This window comes from Papilio machaon, chromosome 27, assembly GCF_912999745.1.
Source record: "Papilio machaon chromosome 27, ilPapMach1.1, whole genome shotgun sequence".
Classification (NCBI taxonomy): Eukaryota; Metazoa; Arthropoda; class Insecta; order Lepidoptera; family Papilionidae; genus Papilio; species Papilio machaon.
In genome coordinates this window covers 1,064,112-1,088,573 of record NC_060012.1, presented here as the reverse complement: position 1 = coordinate 1,088,573, position 24,462 = coordinate 1,064,112, and the positions used below count along the sequence as shown (strand labels likewise).

The following is a 24,462-nucleotide window of genomic DNA, read 5'->3' as shown; positions in this document are numbered from 1 at the left end:
GTTTCCTGGTTCTAAGCTACCTACCCATCAATTTTCAGCTAAATCAGTTCGACCGATCTTGAGTTATAAATAGTGTAACTAACACGACTTTCTTTTATATATATAGAAGATAGAAAAGTGTTATCAAAACTTTTACAAAAACAATAACGGAGATAACAATATGTTTTTGTACTAATACTACTTAAAAACCGATTCATCCGTTTAAGCTACAAAGCGTCTATCACGAATATTTGCGTGACCATTTCGAGAACCTATTCGTAACGTCATCCAAAAAATTTATATGAGATGTTGGTGTACTTCACGCTCGGTAGGAGAGCTGAACAAATTCTAGTACAAATTTTATTAAGTTACGAAAACGTACACATGAGTATACGTGATAAGCTCTCTAGTCACAATGAAACTAACGCACTAATCCTCATACACGTGAAAAACATCCTACTTATCAGTCGGGTAAAATTATACTAATACTAGCTGTCGCCCGCGACTCCGTCCGCGAGCAGTTAAAAAAAAAAAACTAAATGGGGGGCGGGTTATGAAAAATAGATGTTGGCCAATTCAACCTACTGAATATGCTCACAAAATTTCATTAGAATCGGTCAAGCCGTTTCGGAGGAGTTCAAGTTCGAACCCCGTGACTCGAGAATTTTATATATAAGACTAGCTGTCGCCCGCGACTCCGTCCGCGCGCAGTTTAAAAAAAAAACTAAATGGGGGGGGGGGTTATGAGAAATAGATGTTGGCCAATTCTCAGACCTACTGAATATGCTCACAAAATTTCATGAGAATCGGTCAAGCCGTTTCGGAGGAGTTCAAGTTCGAACCCCGTGACACGAGATTTATATATATTAAGATTATAAATGCGAATGTTTAGATGGATGGATGGATGGATGTTTGAAGGTATCTCCAGAACGGCTCAACGGATCTCGATGAAATATGGCATAGATGTAGATCACAGTCCGGAAGACACAAGACAAGAACACAGACTTATGTTTTTTTTTAATTCCGCGTGGACGGAGTCGCGGGCAACAGCTTGTCTATAGTATAAGTTATACGATTTAAATAATTATAGACTAAGTTTTTTATGTTAATTTACACATTACCCCTCCCCCCTCCAACCAATCTTAATTTATTGACACAACAATCTAGCCAGAGGCTAGACTTAATGTTTCGTAAGGTCAACGAACTGTATTATTCACCTTATTAGGGTTATACCTTTCGCTACGTACATTCCTTATAAGGAAATCAAATTTTACTGCATTCCTTTAAAAATATCTTTAATCAAGATCCGTTAAGGCATTACAGAAATACCTTCTAACAAACATCCATCCATCTAAACATTCGAATATATAATATTAGTAATATAATATCGCAAGCTATCGTCTCGCTTAAGCATTTTGTGTGACATTTGGTAAAATAAATAGTGACGTGCACCTATGACGTAATCAAGCGTTAAAATATCGGTAACGTGTTGTTTTAACATCAATGACGTAATAAAATGATTACAAGTCAAGATAAGGAATATTACTTAATAGGGTTTTAATTAATTTTGAGGTGTTTAGTACATAGAAACAACATTGCAATAGAAATAAACCAAAAAATTATACGCCCAAAAATAATTGACTTCAACATAGTTAGTAGTTACTTACTAAACTGTGGGCCGCGACTCAATCCGTGCGGAATAAAAAAAAAAATTATAAGTAGCCTATGTGTTTTTCCGGACTATGATCTACATCTATGACAAATTTCATCGAGATCCGTTGAGCCGTTCTTGAGATACCTTCAAACAAACATCCATCCAAACATTCGCATTTATAATATTAGTTACTAAAATTACTAATTACTAGTTACTAGTTACTAATTACTGTCTCGAATACATAAGTTATTAAATAAGATTTTTTTTTTAATTTCGCGCGGACAATAGAAAGAATAAATATGCATTATAGTGCAAGCAAAAACTTAAAAGTACAAAACAAATTGATTTCAAATTGTTTAAGACAAAAACCTACTCAGGCAAAATAGGACACATTTTATTGCCTTTAGTAAAAAAAAAAAAACAATGACTTTTGTATAGATAAAATAACCTATCACTTAATAAAGAGGAGTAGGCAGATAGCAATTATAAATTGGTTATTCAAGTATTTAGGAGGAAAAATGTATAATAAATTAAATAACTTACGTTTGCCAGGCAAGCAACGTGGACTAAGAGGTACTCCGTCAGGATATGAAATGATCAAGTCTGCATCTTTAGCTAATGCATTGTTATTGTAATTCTTAACACTCTCCGCCCAATCTTGTATCCAAGTTTTATCACCTTTACATCTATTTAGACTCATATACGATAACTTTCCAACCATCTGATCCGGTGTTATATCAGATGATATACCACTATCATCTCTCAACGCTTTCTGTGCATTTTTGAGTGCGCTACTCTCAAATGCACCATCTTCAAATGGTAACACTTTACTGCTAGGCAGTGATACAGGGACGGATGACTCTCTAGACAATCTATGGATGTAATCAGTCTTGTCTATTTCAGATTTTGTTAAGCTGCAACGTCTCCGTACAGGTGTATCGATTTTAACTGAGTTTTTCATACTTAGCACACCTGAAGTTGTGACTGAAGTGAAGCTACCAATATCCTGATCTTCCATTACTTTCGGTTTTGGAAAAGTCTTTTCCGTGATCGTTCTAACTCTATTTTTTATTTTCTCTAAATAACTCCTTGTTGATTTAATTTGTTTTGATGTTTGAATAGCTAAGTCATTTTCGTTTGGAGATTCATAACAACATGATATTTCTAGTACGTTTTTGTCTTTGGACACTTTGTTAGGTATTTCGAAGGCGGTGTGAGTGACAGGAGAACGTAGGCCAACTTCTCTTCTTGGTTCTTTTGTTATTACCCTTTGAGGGTTTGGAAAATCAAAGATAATCTCTGGATCTCTTTCTATGTTACGTTTGTTTATTGAGTTGTCTATGGCTTCTTTGAGTAGGTCAGCACCAAAAGATCTGTCTATACTCATTCTAGCTTTTTGCTCTTCTGTGTAGTTGTCTCCTTCGATGGTATATGTACCAGTTGATGAGTTATTAGATTGTCTGTCAATATCATCATCAATGAACAACGGATGGGGTTTCGGAGGACACTTATTGAATAGTAAATCTGGAGTTTCGGACATAGCTCTCACTTTATGGATTGATGGACTCTTAGAAGGTTCTGGAGTGGATAAACCATTGTCTGGTGTTAGGATATCTAATTCAGGACTAGAGATATCAGTTAACATTACACCTTCAGGACTTTGGTCTATAATGTTGGTCATGATATGCTTCTGGTAGCTAAGGTTACCGTAACTTGGTGTTTTATGGATGACTGTTGTGTTTGAGTTACTAGCAGACAACGGCAGGATCAAAGTTTGACGAGAACTGAAATTCTCACTCCTAGACATTATGCTATCGACTATCGGACTTTTTGATTGTTTCTTTGGTTGTGATGAGTCAGTTATCGGTGATTTCACATGCCTATTTGTTATAGGACTGGTTACAAAAGTTTTATCGACATTTTGTGCGAGAGGACTACTTTTGAGTTTAATAGAGTTGGAAACGCCACTGTCTTCTTGGTCTGAGGAGAAATAGCCTTCGGAATTATAGCCCTGAGCTTTCCTTGGTAGTTTTACACTCATAGGAGGTCGCTGAACTGTCGGGCTTTGTCTGGTTGAGCCTGCCGACATTGACTGCACTCTCTGATGTCGTGCCTGAGACTTCTTGGCTAACTCTTCCAGCCTTCGATTGTCAAATTTTTTACTCTCCCCAAAATCAACTGTAAAGGCCATCGGATGTGGTTTGGGACTCGTGGGTTCCGATTTTTCCTGACCTGCCTCAACGCCATCGTTCTTCTCGCCTTGGTTGTCCGATGATGATATTTGCTCGTCGCAAACGGTGCTCTGCCCTTCCGATAAAGGGCTGGATACGTCGTCGACACTAACACTCATATTTTCAAGGATTTAATGACATCATAATTCACGAAAACCACCGCACTTTCGCAATTATTTCTCTTCACTTCTATGTAAAAAGCACGAAAAATAAAGCACAGATTTTCTAGAAATAAATATGAAGAATCGATTCGAAAAGTGGAACGAGAGCACAAGTAAAAAAATAAAAAGCAACTACGCCTACAACATACGTTCGCGACTAGATTTCGTTCGCGAATCGTACGCAATACATAGACACTACCGAAGCAAAACTACAATAAACTCTACACCAAAGAGCATTTGTAAGACATCTATCTGCATTCAACTTTGCCTGGCAGTTTTTGGATTTCCTATTTCCTTTGTCCTACTAATTGACTTCTTTGTCGTATTGTGGCAACACTTGTTAGATTTTTAAAATTAAGGTTGTAGTATTTCAGCCAACAGACTGCAAAAATATGAAGCTCCAATCAAATACTAATTTTAAAAATTTTATTTGCTAATCAACTTAAAAAATACCAGAAAACATTGTTTTTAAAGTCAGAAAAATAATTCTTAGGAAAAACTTTGATAAAATATTTTTTAGAATCAAGACAACGAAAATATTTTGCACTAATGGAACACAATTGCAATGTCAATTTATCGCCACAGATTACCCTAAAAATTTGGTGGGAAGATCAGTCACAGGCAGAATGGCAGATGCAGCATTTTCCGGGGACGGAAAATATTATTCTGCTCTGACTCATGATGGCAGGCTAAGAATATGGGATACAGAAACTAATATCCTCAAACAAGAGTACACTCCAGATCTACATTTAACCGCACCACCATTATGTTTGCAATGGATAAGTGTCACACAATCAGTGAGTACACACACGTGGTTTTACACGGGCTTTGTAATATTATAATCTATTAATTTATTATTCGTTTAAAGGCTTTGATATTTGGTTTTAAATATCTACACCTATAATGTTGTAATCCACTAAATGTTTAGTATAAAACCTTAATGTTATGGCATAACCTTTTCAGGTGTCACCACAAAAAGGTGCACGTAGAAAATCATTCAGTGATAATGCAACACAAGCAATAGCTTTAGGAACAACCAGTGGAAAGATTCTATTATACTCTGTAACGCAAGGAAAGGTGGAAACAGTGTTAGTTGACCAGAAAAATCATATACATAATAAAGTTAAAAGCCTTGATTGGCATCGAAAGTATGGATTATTGAGTTGTACAGGCGACAACGGTATCCAGGATTGGGATCTAGAAAACGCTACAATTAGAAATAGATACAAAATAAATGTTGATAATAAGAGTAAACAAACAAGTGGTATAAGTGCAATTAAAATAATTCCACACACTGAGGTAAGTGGAGGCAGTATTATTTATTTTTCTAAAACTTAAGTAAAGGTAACTATAAATATCTATCGACGGAAGAAAGCGATTTTGTTGTATCACAAAATATCTAGTTTTACACCAGAGCCAAAAAACTATTTCAAAAAATCTTAACTCCTAAATTAATAAAGATAGGATTTTGATCTTATATATTACAACATATTATTTCTATAAATCTAAACGTTTTTTGATACCGTTAATTGGAACGTCCTAAAGTTACTACTTCATTGATTTTTTTACTAGTTACAGTAATTAATGTTAACTTATTTGGGCAAATTTTCGAATTACGACATTTCCGCTTTCTGCCGTCGATATCTTGTGACATATATTGTAACTAGCTCTCACCTGTGACTCTATCCATAGAAAATAAAAATAAAAGAACTTAATCAGTAACCTATCTGTTCTTTCAGAATATATTCTACATCTGTGCCTAATTTCATTAAGATCCGTTGAGCCGTTCCACTAACAAACATTCATCTAAACTTTCAGGATAGGTTATTTTAAAATATTAATTTGTTATTAACTTTATCACAATTGAGTTAAATAACATAAAAATTACATATTTAAGAACTTATATGTATTCTACATTTTTTTTTCTGGTAATTAAAAAAAAACAATTCTTTAGAAAAAGAACAATATCTGAGACATTTCCCTAAAATGAGTATATACTATATTATTTTAAGCAATCATCAGCAAAATATATAGTAGCAGCATCATGGCAACTCGGGATATGGCGCCTCCAAGAAAACCAGGCTATATTAGTGAAGAATTTAGGACACAATGCTGCCCCAAGAGCATTACTCTCCTTAGCCACAGCAGGGAAGACATGCTGGCTAATAGAAGGATCACAGTATGTACTTTAGATTTTCCTTAACATTTTTCCCCCCTTTTTTAACTGTATGAAATGGAAGAAGTTCGGTGTAATTTTCTTTCCCTTTCTATCCTTTTTATTAGGATAGGATAAGAAGGGGAAGTGGATTTGACAGAGTGGGGAATGTTTAGGAATAGGGGAAATATTATTTTTCTGTGCATCCCCTCCTCTGTCCATTAAACATAGGCAACTCATCTGCAATTGCCAATGTCTATGTGTAGCGGTCACTTCACTATTTAGGTGAATCCAGGTGGCAGCTATTTTGTTTGCTATAAAAAAAAATCTTGGTTAATGTGATGTTCTTTTAAAAATTTACACATATTTAACTCTAGTGCAGTGATGGCGAACCAATGCCACACGTGCCATGAATGTCCTGCCACACGATATTTTAGACATGTTGATGATCACAAAATTTCATTATGTACTATGAAAAAAAAAGAACCTATATGAGGAATGAACGCAAGTGATCCCCACGCTATAGAATGTTTCAGATAATCGCAAAGTCAAAATTCGTCGACCTCACTGAATGTTTCTTGAAAACAAATGGTATATTTATAAAGATTTGCCATCTCTGCTCTAATGGTTACAAATCAATAATAATTATGACAGAATTCGACTTATAGATGTCACAGCAATGACATAAATTGAGGCAATTTCAGTTGCTATAGTCATTCATGAGACTGTTATGACACCCTGGGAACTAAGGTTTTGGTATAGTCAAACAAAGATATCTGAATTCATAATATGCATAAAAAATTATATAAAAAAACATGACACGACAGTTACAGAACAAAGAGGATGTTGTGACATTTTTTGATATTGGTAGGGGGGCGCTAGTGTGCTATCTTATGCCCACTTGACTTATGCCCAATGGTCCAGATATCCTTGTCAGTTTATAGCTATAATTGATGTATCTCTTTTGATTGTCTGTGCCACACTAATAAACATTATTTCCAGAAACGAACGTCTTCTATCATTCTGGGATGTTACGATCACAGAAGATCCACCAGTCAACGGTGATGAACCAACACCAAATAAACGTCAGAGAAAGAAATCCATCACCGCACAAGTTGTGCCAACCCCAACATATAACTTCGTACTAGAAGATGCTCCTAAGATTATAGATGTGAATGTGGAAAGTGAAGAGGGTGGTGTAAAGTTACAATTAGCGGCTGCAACAAGAAGCGGTGTAGTACATTATTATGGACATATGCTGAATGGGTAAGATTTTTTATTTGCAGAGACAATTTTTTATTTAAATAACACTGATATAATGTTTATTTTTCCTTATTTACTTATGCTTTTTCAAATAATCGAACCTGGATAAGTGTCAGTCCAAGTGACTGCGATAATTTTCTTTTAAGGAGGTTTCTCTCTCCGAGTTTCTCGCTTCGTGTTATATTGTAATTAAAGCTAGAAATGTTTTAACCATTAACATAATGCAAATTTATTGCTAAAATTCGATAATATCTGATATATTATCAAATATATGTATTTTCATACGTCGTTATAAAACATAGGAGTTGCCCGCGACTTTTACCGCGCGATTTCACAGAAAAATATAGTAATAAATATACCCAACAGTGAAAGAATTTTTTAAATTAGTTCATTAGTTAACAAACAAATCTATCCTCTTTATTATATTAATATACATTCCATTCACTACCTATATTTAACAATGTCACTGCACTTTATCTTCAAAATTTTGACAAAAAAAAAAGTAAAACAGATCTTTGTTTGAAATTTCCGTTCCTTTAATACACTTGAATATTACAACAAAGTAAATTTCATATTTTTAATTATTCAAGTGCATCAACGAAACCAATCAAGCCTTCGGTGACGGTACAAGTGACAACTGCAGATGCAACACCGCTGCCCCTACAGTGCTGTTGTCTGACCAACACCGGAGATATACTAATAGGATATACTAACGCCACTATATGGACATTTGAACGACTTGTAAGTTTATTTTTTTAAGTTAAAAACAAATAAGTATACTGGGATATGTTTTCACTGTCTAAAGTTATATATATAAAACTAGCTTTTACCCGCGACTCCGTCCGCGCGGAATTAAAAATAGAAAACGGGGTAAAAATTATCCTATGTCCGTTTCCTGGTACTAAGCTACCTGCCCACCAATTTTCAGTCAAATCGATTCAGCCGTTCTTGAGTTATAAATAGTGTAACTAACACGACTTTCTTTTATATATATAGATAGATGTACTAAAGTCGAACTTGAAATAAGCAGAATCCAAGTGTTGACTAAATTTATCTTTTTTTGCAAGAGTTTCTCGCTTATCTGAGGTCTCTCATCTCGGTCTCTTTTCTAGGTTCTCCTATAAACAAATATGTGCATTAATAAATCTAAACTGAACCCAGTCGATTGAAATTTTGTATAGATTTCTGTTACTTAAGGAAGCACTAAGCCATTTTTAATCATCCCTTAAAGTTTTAAAATAGGCAGTAATAATTTGAATTAATTTGTTTTGTCCTTTCAATAAAATAAGTCTAAAACCAACAAAAAATAATGGAGTTTTTCTTTAACTCTAAATTTCATAATAATTTTAAACGGACAAAGTCGCTTGCAACACCTAGTATATAAATATATGTTTTCAGATACCAGACCTAAGTACAAAAACACAAGTATTAATACGAGGTGACACAAAAGACAAGAAGACACACAAACAGACAAACGCAGTGAACAAACTCAGTTCTGACAGCAAGAGAGATGAAGTCACATATGTTGAGCCAATGGGAGGTGTTACGAGAAAACGGACGACGCCGGGTGGACAGGTATGTGATAAAGTTACTAAAATATTAGAAACGCAGTTAATAAAACATACTAGCAACACAGTTAATAAAAAATACTAGCAACACAGTTAATAAAAAATACTAGCAACATAGTTAATAAAAAATACTAGCAACACAGTTAATAAAAATGTCAATTCTCAGTATTTGTAACTATTTGGCCTTTTACCTTGAAATAATAAATAATTACCCAAGAATATAAGTACAGGAATAGAAGAGCGTTGATGGCTCAGGGGTTAAACAATTGACTTGTAATCTGCAGATCCTGGGTTCGAATCTCGATATACCATGTTTTAAATCTGTACATTTATCTGATGTTCTTACGGTGAAGGAAAAAGGTGATACCTGCGCGTATATGAGAAGAAATTCAATGATATGTGTGAAGTCAACCCGCTCTGAGTCAGTGTTTGACTAAGTCCTAGTCATACCTAACTTAGGATAGGCTCCGAGCTCCTCGGTCTGGATGTATAGTGAGCTGATGATGAATGTTAGGAAATAACTACTTAATTTAGATACTTTTACTTGATACTGGTGCAATACCACGACCACACAGAAGACAGACGTCAAGTGAAAGCAATTCTGCGTACAGTCTGATGAGTGTGGTACCGGAGGCCTAATTTTAGTCCTCTTTCCCTTCCCACCCTTTTCTTATAAGGAAAGGATGGGAAAGGGAAGTGGATTTCGCTGAAGAGGAGACGCATAGGAAGGAGAAATATCCTCTTTCTGTGTGTCCCCTTCTCCGTTGATTAAAGGTAGGCAAAACGCATCTGCATTTGCGGATGTCTATGGGCAACAGTCGCCTCGCCATTTCGGCGAATCCAGGTGGCCGTTTGTTCGTTTGCCACCTAATGATATTAAAAAAAACTTTTTGATGGTTCTTTGTAATCTAATAGTAACCTATTAATCTATATATATAAAAGAAAGTCGTGTTAGTTGCACTATTTATAACTCAAGATCAGTCGAACTGATTTAGCTGAAAATTGATGGGGAGGTAGCTTAGAACTAGGAGACGGACATAGGAACTTTTTTATCTTGTGTACATTTTTTTTTATTCTGCGCGGACGAAGTCGCGGATAAAAGCTAGTTTAATATAATTTGGTAAAACTTGTTTCTATTTTAAAAACTATTTTTTTATATATATTTCCAGGTTGAAGTATCAATGGAAGCTAGATTAGCAAATCTAGCTTTAGACGTAAAAAGTAGAGGGAAATCTGCAGTTAATCAGAACTTAACTAAATTACTTATGCAAGGACTACATTCTAAGGACAAAAAGTATGTATTTTATAAAAAAAAAAATGTTTTTTTTTTTAATTGTCTTTATTCTTTGCTTTTTTTAGTTTAATTTAATAACAACATTTGCTTTAAGTCCAAAATTATAATTTTTATAATTAATATTGTTTAAGACACTTAAATGGATAACGTAACAATAAAATAACAAACCATAAATTCGCTGGCAACAGCTGATTAAAAAAAAATCAATTATCTCTTTATGCTGTTAAAGTACCATTGATATGATGTAGTGTTGCCATTTTTTTTTAATTTATTAAGGCATTGGATATCGGTGTCCTTTAGCCTAGTGTTCCCATCTAAGAAATAATATTGCAATTATATGATCTTGTATTGCCATTTTTTTTTAATTTATCAAGGCATTTGATATCAGTGTCCCTTAGCTTAGTGTTGCCATTTTTTTATTTATTTATCAAGGCATTTGATATCAGTGTCCTTTAGCCTAGTGTTCCCATCTAAGAAATAATGTTGCCATGATATATTTTAGTGTTGCCATTTTAAGAAAAATTGCTGTCATGATATGATGTAGTGTTACCATTTTTAGAAATAATGTTGCCATGATATATTTTAGTGTTGCCATTTTAAGAAATAATGTTGCCATGTTGTATTGTATTCCAGTATAATCCTGACAGTACTGCAGAAGGATGAGCCGGGTGTGTCATGGCGCACAGTGTCACACCTGCCAGCAGACTATGTACCTCTGCTGCTGGACCAGCTCGCAGACATGGCTACTAGGAGAACCAGCCAGTGAGATATTATTTCTGTCTACCTCCTTTTTGATATCTGAATTTATGAATGTTAAATGTGTCAAAAGTGTATCCATGGATCTTACGAATAAGGGTCAATGTGCAAATTGACAACTTTTCAGTTGTTAACTAAACTAAAAGGTAGTTTTAAAAATAGAAAAGGTAAAATTATCAATTTGTTACTTAGGTCCTTATACATAGGATCCATTGGTATATTAGTAACGTCCTCAACAAAATTTGTATTGAATTTTGTACAACGCCTCTATCGGATGTAAAGTACACCAACAATTCACATACAAATTTATTAAATTTTTTTGTCTCGCAAATATTACAGCATAGATTTTCTGCCTATTACTATGACGTCACTCCTAACTTAGGTTCTGATGCCCGAATACTGAAACGTCACTTAAATATGTAAGAGCGTCTTAAATTATAAGACCACGCTTAAACTCCAATATGCAATTTTTGTAAGTCAGTTAAAGACGCATCTCAACTTTGATGCCAATCAAATCGTACCATGCTTAAAGACCACTCAAATTACATTTCTTATACTGGATCGTCACTCAACGACATTTTGCTGTCAAAAGAACTGTCATGTCGACTTAAGTACGCCAACAATTTAAGAGTGGTCGCGAGCTATCTTAAAAGTAAAAATCTAAGGTGTTAACATGTCTGCTTCATCATTATCATCGCTTTCGGACAAATAAAATTCTCATGTCACAATGTTCGTTCCCGTATTCCTCCGAAATGGCTTGACCGATTCTCATGAAATTTTGTGAGCATATTCAGTAGGTCTGAGAATCGGCCAAAATCTATTATTCATACCCCTATAAAGATTTTTTTAACTGCGCACGAACGGAGTCGCGGGCGACAGCTAGTATTTATATAAAAATGCCGACTGAACGAGAATATATCGAAATCGCAAATAGGTTTGTAGCGACATCTGTCTGCGACCGCTTAAACTGCTTAAAAAGTGTCTTGATGATATTATGATTTATTAAAATTTTATTAATTTAAACTTGTCAAAACATAACGCCAGATGCTTTCCATTCTACAAAAGTATGGTCAAATTTTTTATTTTTTTTTATTTAAAAATACTTTAAACAGAAAGGATATTTTTTAACAACCTTCTTTGATTTTTGATTATTTAGTATTTTTATTTTAAATTTCTTTACTATTTGGGAATGAACACGTCTTACAACTATAGGTTGTCCAAGCCATGCTGCGTGAAACGGATACGTAAAGTGAATTTTAAGAAAACGTAATCGAGAACAAGTATTTTTTATACACTCTTTGACCGAAAACAAAGGATGTTGCCATGACGTAAAAATAATACGTCTACTTACGGAATCACGCGCTTACATGTCTTGATTTGCGTTTGTGTATACCACTTAAATTTTGACGTCTGTTAAATTGTAAGCAATGCTTACGAAAGGAGATATTTAAGTAACGTTTCAGTATTCGGGCATGAGCCCCTCAGTGAGGATGTATAGTGAGCTGATAATGACTGACAAGTTACTATGGTTACTATGACGTGTTACCAACAGTTACTATGGTTACTACGATATGTTACCAACAGTTACTATCCATGTACATTTGAATGTGCAGATGTTCAGCAGTGTGTACATGGCTGGGGGCGACATTGCGCGCGCACGCAGCACTACTCCTGGCCACAGCACCACCACGACTTACCCAGCTGTTGGCCATACTCACACACAGGTATGTATGCCCTACTCACAGGAGGGCAATATTTATAACTGATATGTTCTGTTACATTGTAACTTGTAGATTATGGAAATCTTACTAATATTATAAATGTGAATGTTAAGATGGATGTTTATTTGAAAGTATATTCGGAATAGCTCAAAGTCTGGAAGAACACATAGGTTTCTTTTTTTTTGTTCGAACGGAATCGCGGTCGATAACTAGTATTTTATAAAAATTATCATTTGTTAAGTGCATTAACCTCTATACATGGACAGGCTATAACTAGTTTTATTTTGTGCCTATTTAATATTCGCCATTTTGAACTAATTAAATAAATACAGTCAAAACCGTTTATGGCGACATCGTTTAGAACAACATACCGGTTAAATTGACCAAAATCAAAGGTCCTGGCTGAATGTTATATACATATCTTTCCTATTAATACCTGTCACCGGTTGTTACAACTATCGGTTTTTACGACTCAATATGAGTAGTCCCTTCGATGTTGTTATAACAGATTTTGACTGTAGATAAATTACCCGATAGTAAAATTATGAATGTTTGAGTCGTAAAAAGTGAAAGCTGTTTTCAAGCAACAATTTAGTTACATATATATAAATGTTAAACCAAAATTCAATTTTGGCTTTTTCATTTAATGTATGAAGTATTTCGACTATCATCAAGGTTATCTGACATCTCCGAGCGGACATGAACTTGCGGGTATTTCAATAAAATAACTGTTGTAACAATTATCACAATTATAACTATAGATAATACAATTAATGTTATTACTAAAGTAATTTAGAATTGTTAAGATAGAATTGAATTTAACGTCCACCGAGCACGTGGTTGCGTGCGCACCTTATCACGATTCAAACCGAACTGACAGATTTGTCAAGATGGCCGCCCTACCAGTGCTCGGTGTTACACATGGTAGACGTCAACAACATCAGTTGTAGGAATTGTCCTCGCTCAGTGAAATACCTCGACCTTACAGAAGACAGACCTCAAGTTGAAGTCATTACAACAAGTCAAACAGTCTGATGAGTGTGGTGATGGAGGACTAATTTTACTCCTCTTTCCCTTCCCACCACTTTTCTTATAAGGAAAGGATGGGAAGGGGAGGTGGATTTGATGGAAGAGGAGATGCATAGGAAGGTTATTCTCTTTTTGTGCGTCTCCTTCGTCGATTGAGGGTAGGCAATGAATGCATCTGCAATTACGAATGTCTAGACAGGTCGCTTCGCCATTTTGGCGAATTCATGTGGCTGCTTGCTCGTTTGCGACCTTGTAATATAAGATAAATATTTATCTGATTGTGTTATATTTACAGACGTTCCCATCTCTGTCAGCTGTTAAATCTGAAGGGTCGTCTGGAGTTGGCAACTTCACAGCGTTCCTTTGAAGAGGAAGATATAGACCAGGAACCTGTACTGCAGTATGATGGTGAGAACTAGATTTTTTTATAATAAAACTAGCTTTTACCTGCGACTCCGTCCGCGCGGAATAAAAAAAATGCTCATAATATAAAAAAGTTCCTATGTCCGTCTCCTAGTTCTAAGCTACCTACATCAATTTTCAGCTAAATCAGTTCGACCTATCTTGAGTTATAAATAGTGTAACTAACACAACTTTCTTTTATATATATAGATAGATAGATTAAAATTTGAAGTAATTATTAATAACCTATAAATATTTTTTTTTTACAGACTCATCTTCTGGTGAGGAGATGGAGACTCAGTACCAGTCGGACGATAGCGCCCCCTCCTGGGAGGAGGGCGAGGGCGGGGAGGCGGGCGGAGGGAATTCCGATAGCGCGGACTCAGATTGACATAACATAATATATAAATTGAATTTTTATATGTCGTTTTATTTATACAACTAGCAGTTGAATACAACATTAACACGTGGAAATAAAAAAAATCTAGTGATTAATTTAGCCTACAACACCCGGAGAGTATGTTCTGAAAAACTTTGTGAAAATACAAATGACAACGGCCTTCGCCATTGGCTCAGACTTGCCGTTATCATGACAACTCTGCTGCTATTGACTTGTAATTTTTGTCCCTTTCTTGCATAATTCTTTTTCAATTTACTCACCCCCTAAGTTTAATGGCGTGATACTACTCGAAACAAAATAAGGTACACTAGTTTATTTACATTTAAGTGCACATTAGTAAACTCAACGTAACTGATTAGTAGCATTATATTGATATTACGACCTCTTTGGTGTATGATCTCTTTTATGCTGGTGTTCGTGTTCCTAATTTGAAAAGTATTGACCATCATTTAAAAAAAAATTGGATGTTATTAATGTTTTTCTTCAATTCTCTTCTAAACTTGTTTCGTTTATTTAAGAAATGTTTTACTTTTTCAATTTTATTCATTAATAAACATCATAAGTGTATGGCTTTTTTATTACAAAAAGTATGCAGAAGAATGCGTTACAAAGAAATGTGTGATTATTTCATACTTTTACCAAACAATAGCATAATGAAAGGGTAAAAAGAAAAAACACAATATTGTCAATCGCAACATATATTTCCTTCACAAACATACTTCTGTACTTATATCTAACTTATCTTAGGCACTATTCGGCCGAGGTATCAGTTTTACAATAACTGTGGGATCCATTATTTTTAAATAAAAAGACCTTATTTCCACTAGCAAGTCACGCTACTGAAATTGCTGAAAATTAGTACATATTTCCACTAGCACGACCACGAAAGTCGGGGTTATAACTAGAAATTATAGTCGTAAAATTTTTAAACAAAATTTAATATTTATTTCTATGATTTCTTAGGCGGTGGTCTAAAAACTCCAACAACAACAGCGTGATCTCTTTCATAAGGTTCTAATGTTAATTGTTCTTGAGGTTTCAATTTGTCTGCTTGTAATTTTTTAACTTCAGCCGCAAATACTGCTTCAGGTTGTGCGGTTGAGTCTATACAGGAAGCCTAGGAAAAAATACTAGGAATTAGTGTTTATTACTAGGTTTAATTATCTTTGTTATTGGGTTATCTCCTCAGTGAGAGAGTTCAATTCTTTCAACATGAAAGATTTAGTTTATATTTTGGTTTTATCATCACGGGAAATAAAGTTGTGTTAATTGAAAAAGTATAAAAGAATTAATGTCAAATTTTAACTTGAAAGTTATTAAAATCAATTAAATCTATGAATTTAATCCCATTATAAAGGGTTTTTTTTATCCAAAATGGATCTCTAATTGTGTAAAACATTAGTTCCTATTGATTTCAACACAGACATACATAAAAAATACATCTATATATATAAAAGAAAGTTGTGTTAGTTACACTATTTATAACTCAAGAACGACTGAATCGATTTGACTGAAAATTGGTGGGCAGGTAGCTTAGAACCAGGAAACGGACATAGGATAAATTTTACCCCGTTTTCTATTTTTTATTCCGCGCGAAGAGTCGCGGGTAAAAGCTAGCTTTAAATAACAATTTTATACAATTTGTTTGTGGCAAATAAAATAAACATTCTCACCTTAATAGATATAACAAAATGTCCTCCATTCTTTAGAAAGTGCTGAGCGTTCAGACTAACTATACGAGCTTGGTCCGGCTGCGCTACATCAGCAAATATTGTATCCACCATACCAACAAGCATTCTGTAAACATTTCACTATTAATATATCTAAAAGAGGGTAGACAGAGATGTGCTAGTGTTTGTATTTGTCAGAGAGAGAGTTCAAATGTATATCAACATAAAAGATTTAGTTTATTTGCATTCATCATAAAAAATAACACAAATTGAGAACTATTCCTTCTTGAAGTATATTAAAAAATACAATTTATGGGTATTTTTTAATATATAATACTAAAGAATTAAAAAAAAAACTAGGTTTTTTTTATTCTGTCAAGTCAATAAGGAATTAAACTGCATTTTACAGTAACATTAATTAACGTTTTTTAAATGTAAACATCTTATATATATATATATATATATATATATATATATATATAGTCAGAAAGTCGTGTTAATTACACTATTTATAACTCAAGATGGGTCGAACTGATTTAGTTGAAAATTGATGGGGAGGTAGCTTAGAACTAGGAGACGGACATAGGAACTTTTTTATCTTGTGTGCATTTTTTTTTATTCCGCGAGGAGTCGCGGGTAAAAGCTAGTTGTAGATAAATAAATAACTAACCTGTATTTGAGTGGATGTCTCGCATCTTCAATGATAGGAATGATATTAGTTCTTTTCTTGGCAACGTTGATGAGATCTCGACCTGATCTGTGCGAGAACTCCACCGCGTACACTAAACCTTCCTGCAATACAATTATTAATTCATATATAATCTATACAAATGTAAGAAAAAGAATTGTCTTTGGTTATTAACAAATACAAATATACTTTATTGTGCACTATCATGGAGTTACAAAAAAAAAAAAAGAAAGTACAACAGGATTTTCACAAAAGGCAGTCTTATCACTAAGCAGCAATCTCTGCCAGACAACCTTTGGGTAGAAATTAAGCTAAGTAAACCAAATCGGTAGGGTGCACACGAACAGTGATGAGAAATAAAAATAAAAAAATAGAAATATTAATAGGAGAAAATAAAATAATACAATATTTCAGCAATATATAGTCAAATTAGAGCTGCAGATAGTGATCTTTGACATGTTTTTTAAACGATTCAATACTTTTATTCCATCTAATAGAGAGAGGTAAGGAGTTCCATAGTTTCACAGCGTAAACCGTGAACGATTTTGAGTAGAAAGAAGAGGTGTGTGAAGGAGTAAGAAGAGAAAAGTTTGTACTAGAACGCAAGGTGTGGTCATGAGTGAGATATGTAAACTTAAAACGTTCTTTCAAATAATGTGGAGCAAGTGGATTGAACAGTATATTATATAAAGTAGAAAGAATGTGAGCATTCCGGCGAAGACGGATTGGGAGCCACTTGAGCTTTACACGATATTCGGATATGTGGTCATATTTGCTTATATTGGTCATATTGTTATTAACTTTGATTACTAGTATTTTTAGCCGACTTCAAAAAGAAGGAGGTTATCAATTCGATTGTAATTTTTTTTATGTGTGTTACCGCGAAACTCCGCTCCTGGTGGTCCGATTTTGATGAAAAATATATTAATCGAAAGGAAGTGCTTGCAGGTGGGTCCCATTTTTTTTTTTTAAATAACTGAAAGACTAGTAGATTTTGAATTTTCACTAGACGTGTTTAAATCTGCTCTGAGCCAGTACTGAAGTTTGGGTCGCTTTGACTTTGAATTGTTCTGCTTCAGCTTTATAAATCTCATCTCTATGTATTATCCGACGAGTTGAATTTTAGTTGAGTTACCTATGAGTAGATTTTAATTCTTTTAAAAAAAAGGAAAAAAGATAATGGAGTTCATCAATGGAAACCTAATTCTAAAGAATTAATTTACCATTACATATATCAAGTAATTTTGACAACAAACAACAATTATTTAAAATCAAAATTACATTTTTTTCATTCATCATTCATCAAAAAAGGTTTTTTTTAAACCACATACATACAAATTCAAGTTATAAGACCAGAATAATAATAAAATATAAACTTACAGGTCCGACTACATCTGATACATGACTGACTGTAGTCCCGCTAGCCGCACCAAGATATAAAACCCTGGATCCCGGAGGCATATGGATAGCGTCAACTCCTCCCATGATAGCTGCAGCCAACTTCGATCTGAACGGATTCCATACTCTGTATTCAATCTTCTCACCTTCATTCTGGAAGTACATACTTTATGTAGTTGAGGTTAATTTAGAAGTTTATTGGTTAATATATGTTCAAATCAGAAGTGGGTATGTGGATATAGTCTTCATGGATAGGTCCAGATTAGAGGGACCACAATCATCATTTTAAATATGTAATTACTTAATATATAATACTAGCTGTCGCCCGTTAAAAAAAAAAAACTAAATGGGGGGGGGTTATGAAAAATAGATGTTGTCCGATTCTCAGACTTACTGAATATGCTCACAAAATTTCATGAGAATCGGTCAAGCCGTTTCGGAGGAGTTCAAGTTCGAACCCCGTGACATGAGAATTTTATATATTAAACTAGCTGTCCTCCAAGACTTCATCTGCGCGTAATTAAAAAACAAACATAAGTAGTCTATGTATTCATCTAGACTATGATCTACCTTTGATAAATTTCATCAAGATTCATTGTACCGTTCCGGAGATACCTTCAAACATTCATCCAAACATTCGCATTTATAATATTAGTAATTAATGAACTCAAAAACTATATAACCAATATAAATAATTAATTTGCAAATAAATTTATAAGATTAGAAATTTACATTACTAGCTTTTATCCGCGACTCCGTCCGCGCGGAATAAAAAATAGAAAACGGGGTAAAAATGATCCTATGTCCGTTTCCTGGTACTAAGCTACCTGCCCACCAATTTTCAGTCAAATCGATTCAGCCGTTCTTGAGTTATAAATAGTATAACTAACACGACTTTCTGTTATATATATATAGAGATGATAAGAGTAAAATTCCGCACAGACAAAGTTGCGGCTAAAAGCTAATAATTCATAACTTACTATTTTTAAGTTTATTAAGATTTTTTCAAATCAACTCTTAAAACAAACAATAGTTAAAATGAACTAAAAAAAATAGATATATTGATAACTTTATTTTTAAAATGAGTTACAAACCTCAACAGATATCCTCTTTTCTCCGTAAACCTCAGATCCTGGCACTAAGTTCTTTGTTACTAATGCATCTTCTTTACCTCTTGCTATGAAAACACCTGGATGTCTGAAAACATATCTTTTTGTTACCAACATATTATTTTTTAAAACTAAATGTTATATTATTAAGTTAGATCAGAACAACATGTGTAACTTCAAGCATTCGCTTTCAGAAGAACGAAAGTTATTTGTTATATTACATCATTTAGGTTTTTGTTGATATTTTTGTACATATCGACGCTGGAAAACGTAAATGCTGTAACCCCGAAAGTATGAACTTTACAGGAGAGCCAAAAAATGATAACTCGTGAGCTGATACGCCTACAGGCATGCGGTATTTAGCAATGTTGTGTAGTTTGTACTAACCTATAATAAAATCATTATCGTTTGATAATGGTTGAAATTATTAACGTGTGAAAAACATATTCGCCATTTCAAAGGTTACAGCGTTTATGCTTTCCAGCATCGATATTATTTTTAATGCGAATTTAACGCGAGGAATTAAGAAAACAAACATTATAAGTAGACTATGTGTTCTTCCAGACTATAATCTACATTTTTGATAAATTTAATCAAGATTCATAAAGCTGTTCCGGAGATACCTTCAAACAAACATCCATCCATCCAAACATTCGCATTTTTAAGTATCAATGCCGTTTTTTTTTAATTACAAATGTAAATTTATCCCACATATGTTACAGTAAAGAAAAACATGATGAGCCATCATTGTTTGTTGTTAATTTAAAGCAGCAGAGAGACAGTTTAATTAGTCCCTGCTTCGCTGAACTGGCTTCCTTTTGCCACACTTTTGTATCAAAATTGTTCCTTGTGTGTTTTATGCTCTAAATGTGGTAATAAAAGTTTTTTTCTTTCTTTCTTAATACATGGGAAAGAAATTTCAATATGTGTATGAAGTTAACCTGCACTGGGCGAGCACAGAAGACCTAGTAATGCTGTAATTATTACTTCAACTACTACTAATAAATAAATTACTTTTACATACCTGTGTGGTTCAATAATAACTTGTTTTCCTCCTTTAAATCCACCTCCACCTCCTCTACCCCTACCTCCACCTCCTCGTCCTCGGCCTGTATGTTTTAACTTAGTTTAGTAACTTAAAATAATAATTAGTAACTTAGTAATTATAGTTAGAAATCAGAAGTGGGTATGTGGATATAGTCTTCATGGATAGGTCCAGATTAGAGGGACCACAATCATCATTTTAAATATTAACTATTATTTCAGCATATACAACTGCGAGCTAGTAGCACTAAATTAATTCAAGGTATTATAGCCTGGCCGGGAAAACAGAAACCAAGCTTAGTGATGCTTAAATCACTTTTTTATGTCTACAACCGACAATCAACATCATAGCTATGATAACCATTTTTTTAATTAAATTACTGTTGCCATTACAAATTAGTTCCATATGTTTTCCACAAAATGGTGAGGATTTCCAAATTCCTGGTTAGGTTAGGCTATTTTATATTCTTATAGCTGACTGCTACTACTTGCAACTGCTACACTAAAACTAATATAATTGAAGTACGAATTCTTCAGAACAAACATTACCTCCTCCTCCTCGACCTCCAAAACCTCTTCCTCCACCTCCGCCGCGTTTCTCAAATTTGCCACCTCCTCCTCCGCCTCCGCCACGGCCGCCGAAACCCCCACGACCTCCGCCTCCACCACGGCCTCCTCTGAAACCGCCGCCCCCACGACCACCGCCGCGTGGACTGTTAAACTCTGTAAATAAAAATCAATTAATATAAATTGAATAGTTTTATTTGTTTTAAAATCCGTAAGAAAAAGAATGATAATAATGTTTCTTTTGATAACAACGTGAAATTGCGCGATATCGTATTGTGTGGAATTTATGCAAAATAGCAATATCTCAAGATTTTTAACGAATTAGTAAAAACTAAATCTTACTGAAACAATATAATGACGTAAATACTATATTACCACGTGCATTAATATACCTATTCTACCAAAGTGTGTGCAATTCTTAGACCTTTTTTATAAGCCACGTGGTGAAACTAAATAATAAGACTAACAGGTACACGCAAGTTATCATGAATAGTTGTTAAAACACAAATGACTGAATTTTCGAGATAATTTGATTCCTATTTATAGTGACTGATTTACTTTAGTATTTGTTTAAATACAAACTTAAGTGTCACTAACACGTGCGTAATACACGTGTAAAAAAATAACCTTTTCACAAATTTTACGACTGATGCTTACTAAAATAAGCAAAATTTAATTAGGAATCATGTTTTTTATGAGTAAAATTGTATTAAATTACATAACAATTTATATCGCCAACCAACATAACCTAAAAATGCGGTTTGATAAGGTTATAATTTCATTTAATTTCGGTGTTATATTCGAAATACAACGATTAAGAAATTGTAATATTAAATTTAGATTCAATTTACAATACATTTCTATCAGCAATATAAAGAATGCGATAAAATTTAAAACCATGCGGCATCCATGCATGCAATTAATTAAGTAAAAATTATCACTTACCAGGTTTGCCCATTTCGGGAGAAAATGTTAATAAACAGAATCAAATTATATAAATCTATCTAGTACTATCTAAAAACAAAAATAAATTTTGTTTTTTTCATAAACTGACGCCGTGCATCGCGCCCGCGCCGTGTTGCCGTCGCCGGAAATGAAGACATTTTGTTTTAAATCGTCGAAACGGCTTGGGATGGGATGTAGCGATGATGTGACGTGAGCAAAAACCGGTAAATCAGTTTTACGTTTGGCGAAAAATATGTAAAAACCGATAAACTAAAATTTATTATAAAAATAGATTACTGCCTTTGATTTAGTTTGAAGTTACATCATCGTGTTTCTAGTAATGTATTAAACTTTTATTTGAAGTCAATGTATCGGCATGTCAATGAAGTCTATGTTTTCTTCGGCAATTATTTTTTATTTATTTATTTATTGTGTTGTTTTATTATTTCAGCTTTTTTTTTTCTTATTACTAAACAGGCAAATATTTTTAAATGTTTGATTGATCATTTAAACAAAAGTACACATACATACTTTGAAACACGTACATACTTTGGAATTTTTCCGTATCTATAAGTGGTGATAAGTTATTCTCAGATATTTACTAATCACATTACACTATGTCCATTACGAAATTCACCTGGAAAGATTTTTCGTGGCTTAATGAACCTAAAAAATGGAAACTAACCGATGATATCTTAGAAATCTTAACCAATTATGAAAGTGATTTTTGGCAAGAAACTTTTTACAATTTCAATCATAACTCAGGGCATGTATTTGGAATCTATGTTAAGGAAAATTTTACAATGCAGGTAACATATTTGAATACTTTGGTGCAAAACGCAACGCATTTAAACTATCTTCAACTTTTAATATTTTACACTGACATGCTTCATGGACAAAGTAATTACGAATCCATACGCCCACTACCGATGGGATAGACGAGCTGTCACAATATTATAAAGGTTACCAAAAAACTAAAAATTAATTATTTCAGGTGTGCGTAGAAGCAAATTTCGAAGAGCTATATGACCAAGCAGGTGTTATGATATATTCAGACGAAAAGCACTGGCTTAAGGCTGGTATAGAATTCAATGACGGACAACCAATGATCGCTAGTGTTTTTACTAACGAACTATCTGACTGGGCAACAGGTAACACTGCAGAGTTTTCCAAATATATTCGCCTGTAGATTTGCTTACCAACGTAAGATGAGCGGTTCAGTATATTTTAGTCTCTTATTCAAAGGATCCTCCGAAAAAACTAGAACAAATGTCTTTCCGATTACCGATAAATTCTACTATACTTGTTAAATGCAATAATTTTGATTCTTTCCAGGTATATTTACTGGCAACCCTGGAAAATTTTGGATGCGCATTACAAGAGTCGATCGTGTAATTTGCGTTAAATATTCAACGGACAAAATTGCTTGGCATCTTTTACGTCTATGTCCATACCAGGAAGCCGATAAATATTTTGTTGGAGTATTCTCTTGTTCACCCAAGAGAGAAAAATTAAAAGTTATCTTTCGTGAGCTTTCTTTTTCAGTACCACAAGAAGATATTCTCCATTCAAATTGAATTTTGTTGTATGGCCAGATCAGAAATGTATGCATTCGTTTCATGAGGCCGCCACAATCGCCTTCGATATTGCAACCTTCTACATTTACGTCAATATTTCCAACGAACCAATGCCATTTAAAATTTATAATTTTTCTCTGCGGCTAGACATATTTTTTTTGGCATATTAACATAAAAATGATTACGAACTCAAAAATTACACCGTGATTAAATTGAAATGCTTTGACAACTCGACGACGAACAATAACGTCAAAGCCATGGCAACAATTTTTTTTATGAAAAGGAACCGGTAAAAGTTATTAGAAGCCGGCATGTTTAGGGATGTGAATCAATAAACCGAAAACTAGTAAATTCGTTAGAAATGAATTCATTAAAAATTCCTTTTTTTTCTTGTTTTTTTTGCGACCAATTTTACTAAAATGGTATTTTAATTAAATAAAAATAACATTTTCATAAATATATTTATTTCAAGTAGACATAGAATTCACATTGTTATCCCATTGATTGTTATCTTACTAATTACGGAATGCATTATGTACACAAAATGGACATTTTCAAAATTTGGACGCCATTTTAATAAAAAATAAAAAAGAAAATACGTCCACCAAATTGTTGTATATATAATAACAAGAAAAGAAACTTTTTAACTTTATTTTACACTTACATTAAAGTACAAAATAAAAATGCACTTCTATCTTACTAAATATATATACGTTATATAGACTTCAGTTTAATTTTAATTCATTAACTTACACATTATTTGATCGCAATTTTCATTTTTCCTTATTAAAGAAACAAAATTTTAATACATAACAATTTAAACATAACTAATACATATTACCAACCACTAA

At 33.6% G+C, this 24,462-nt stretch overlaps 4 protein-coding genes across 7 annotated transcripts in view; 2 read left to right on the top strand and 2 right to left on the bottom strand.

The window, feature by feature from the left end:
- The window catches only part of LOC106707911, a 45,885-nt gene extending 41,636 nt beyond the window's left edge, over positions 1-4,249 (bottom strand). For all 4 annotated transcript variants that reach the window (XR_006756520.1, XR_006756519.1, XM_045684786.1 and 1 more), the window contains exon 1: positions 2,177-4,249. Coding sequence is in view for 2 of the 4 variants with exons in the window: in XM_045684786.1 (XP_045540742.1) it covers positions 2,177-3,983 (1,807 nt within the window). In the remaining 2 variants the exon portion in view is untranslated. The remainder of the gene's footprint in view (positions 1-2,176) is intronic.
- A 361-nt stretch (positions 4,250-4,610) lies between these two features.
- On the top strand, positions 4,611-14,609 carry LOC106707910 (WD repeat-containing protein 43). The gene is made up of 11 exons (XM_045684744.1): positions 4,611-4,822; positions 4,989-5,324; positions 6,038-6,204; positions 7,183-7,446; positions 8,034-8,184; positions 8,842-9,018; positions 10,181-10,305; positions 10,939-11,067; positions 12,675-12,785; positions 14,107-14,219; positions 14,483-14,609. The coding sequence occupies exons 1-11, from the start codon at positions 4,652-4,654 to the stop codon at positions 14,602-14,604; spliced, it is 1,866 nt and encodes a 621-aa protein (XP_045540700.1). The 5' UTR covers positions 4,611-4,651; the 3' UTR covers positions 14,605-14,609.
- A 686-nt stretch (positions 14,610-15,295) lies between these two features.
- LOC106707953 (rRNA 2'-O-methyltransferase fibrillarin) lies at positions 15,296-22,208 on the bottom strand. Its single transcript, XM_014499406.2, has 8 exons — positions 22,035-22,208; positions 21,072-21,245; positions 20,503-20,587; positions 19,464-19,566; positions 18,352-18,522; positions 16,954-17,075; positions 16,287-16,410; positions 15,296-15,730 (listed from the first exon to the last, which is right to left on the bottom strand). The coding sequence occupies exons 1-8, from the start codon at positions 22,045-22,047 to the stop codon at positions 15,563-15,565; spliced, it is 960 nt and encodes a 319-aa protein (XP_014354892.2). The 5' UTR covers positions 22,048-22,208; the 3' UTR covers positions 15,296-15,562.
- A 394-nt stretch (positions 22,209-22,602) lies between these two features.
- LOC106707942 (regulation of enolase protein 1) lies at positions 22,603-24,011 on the top strand. Its single transcript, XM_014499395.2, has 3 exons — positions 22,603-22,843; positions 23,029-23,185; positions 23,370-24,011. Exons 1-3 carry the CDS (start codon positions 22,652-22,654, stop codon positions 23,609-23,611), a joined length of 591 nt encoding a protein of 196 aa, XP_014354881.2. The 5' UTR covers positions 22,603-22,651; the 3' UTR covers positions 23,612-24,011.
- The last annotated feature ends 451 nt before the right edge of the window (positions 24,012-24,462 follow it).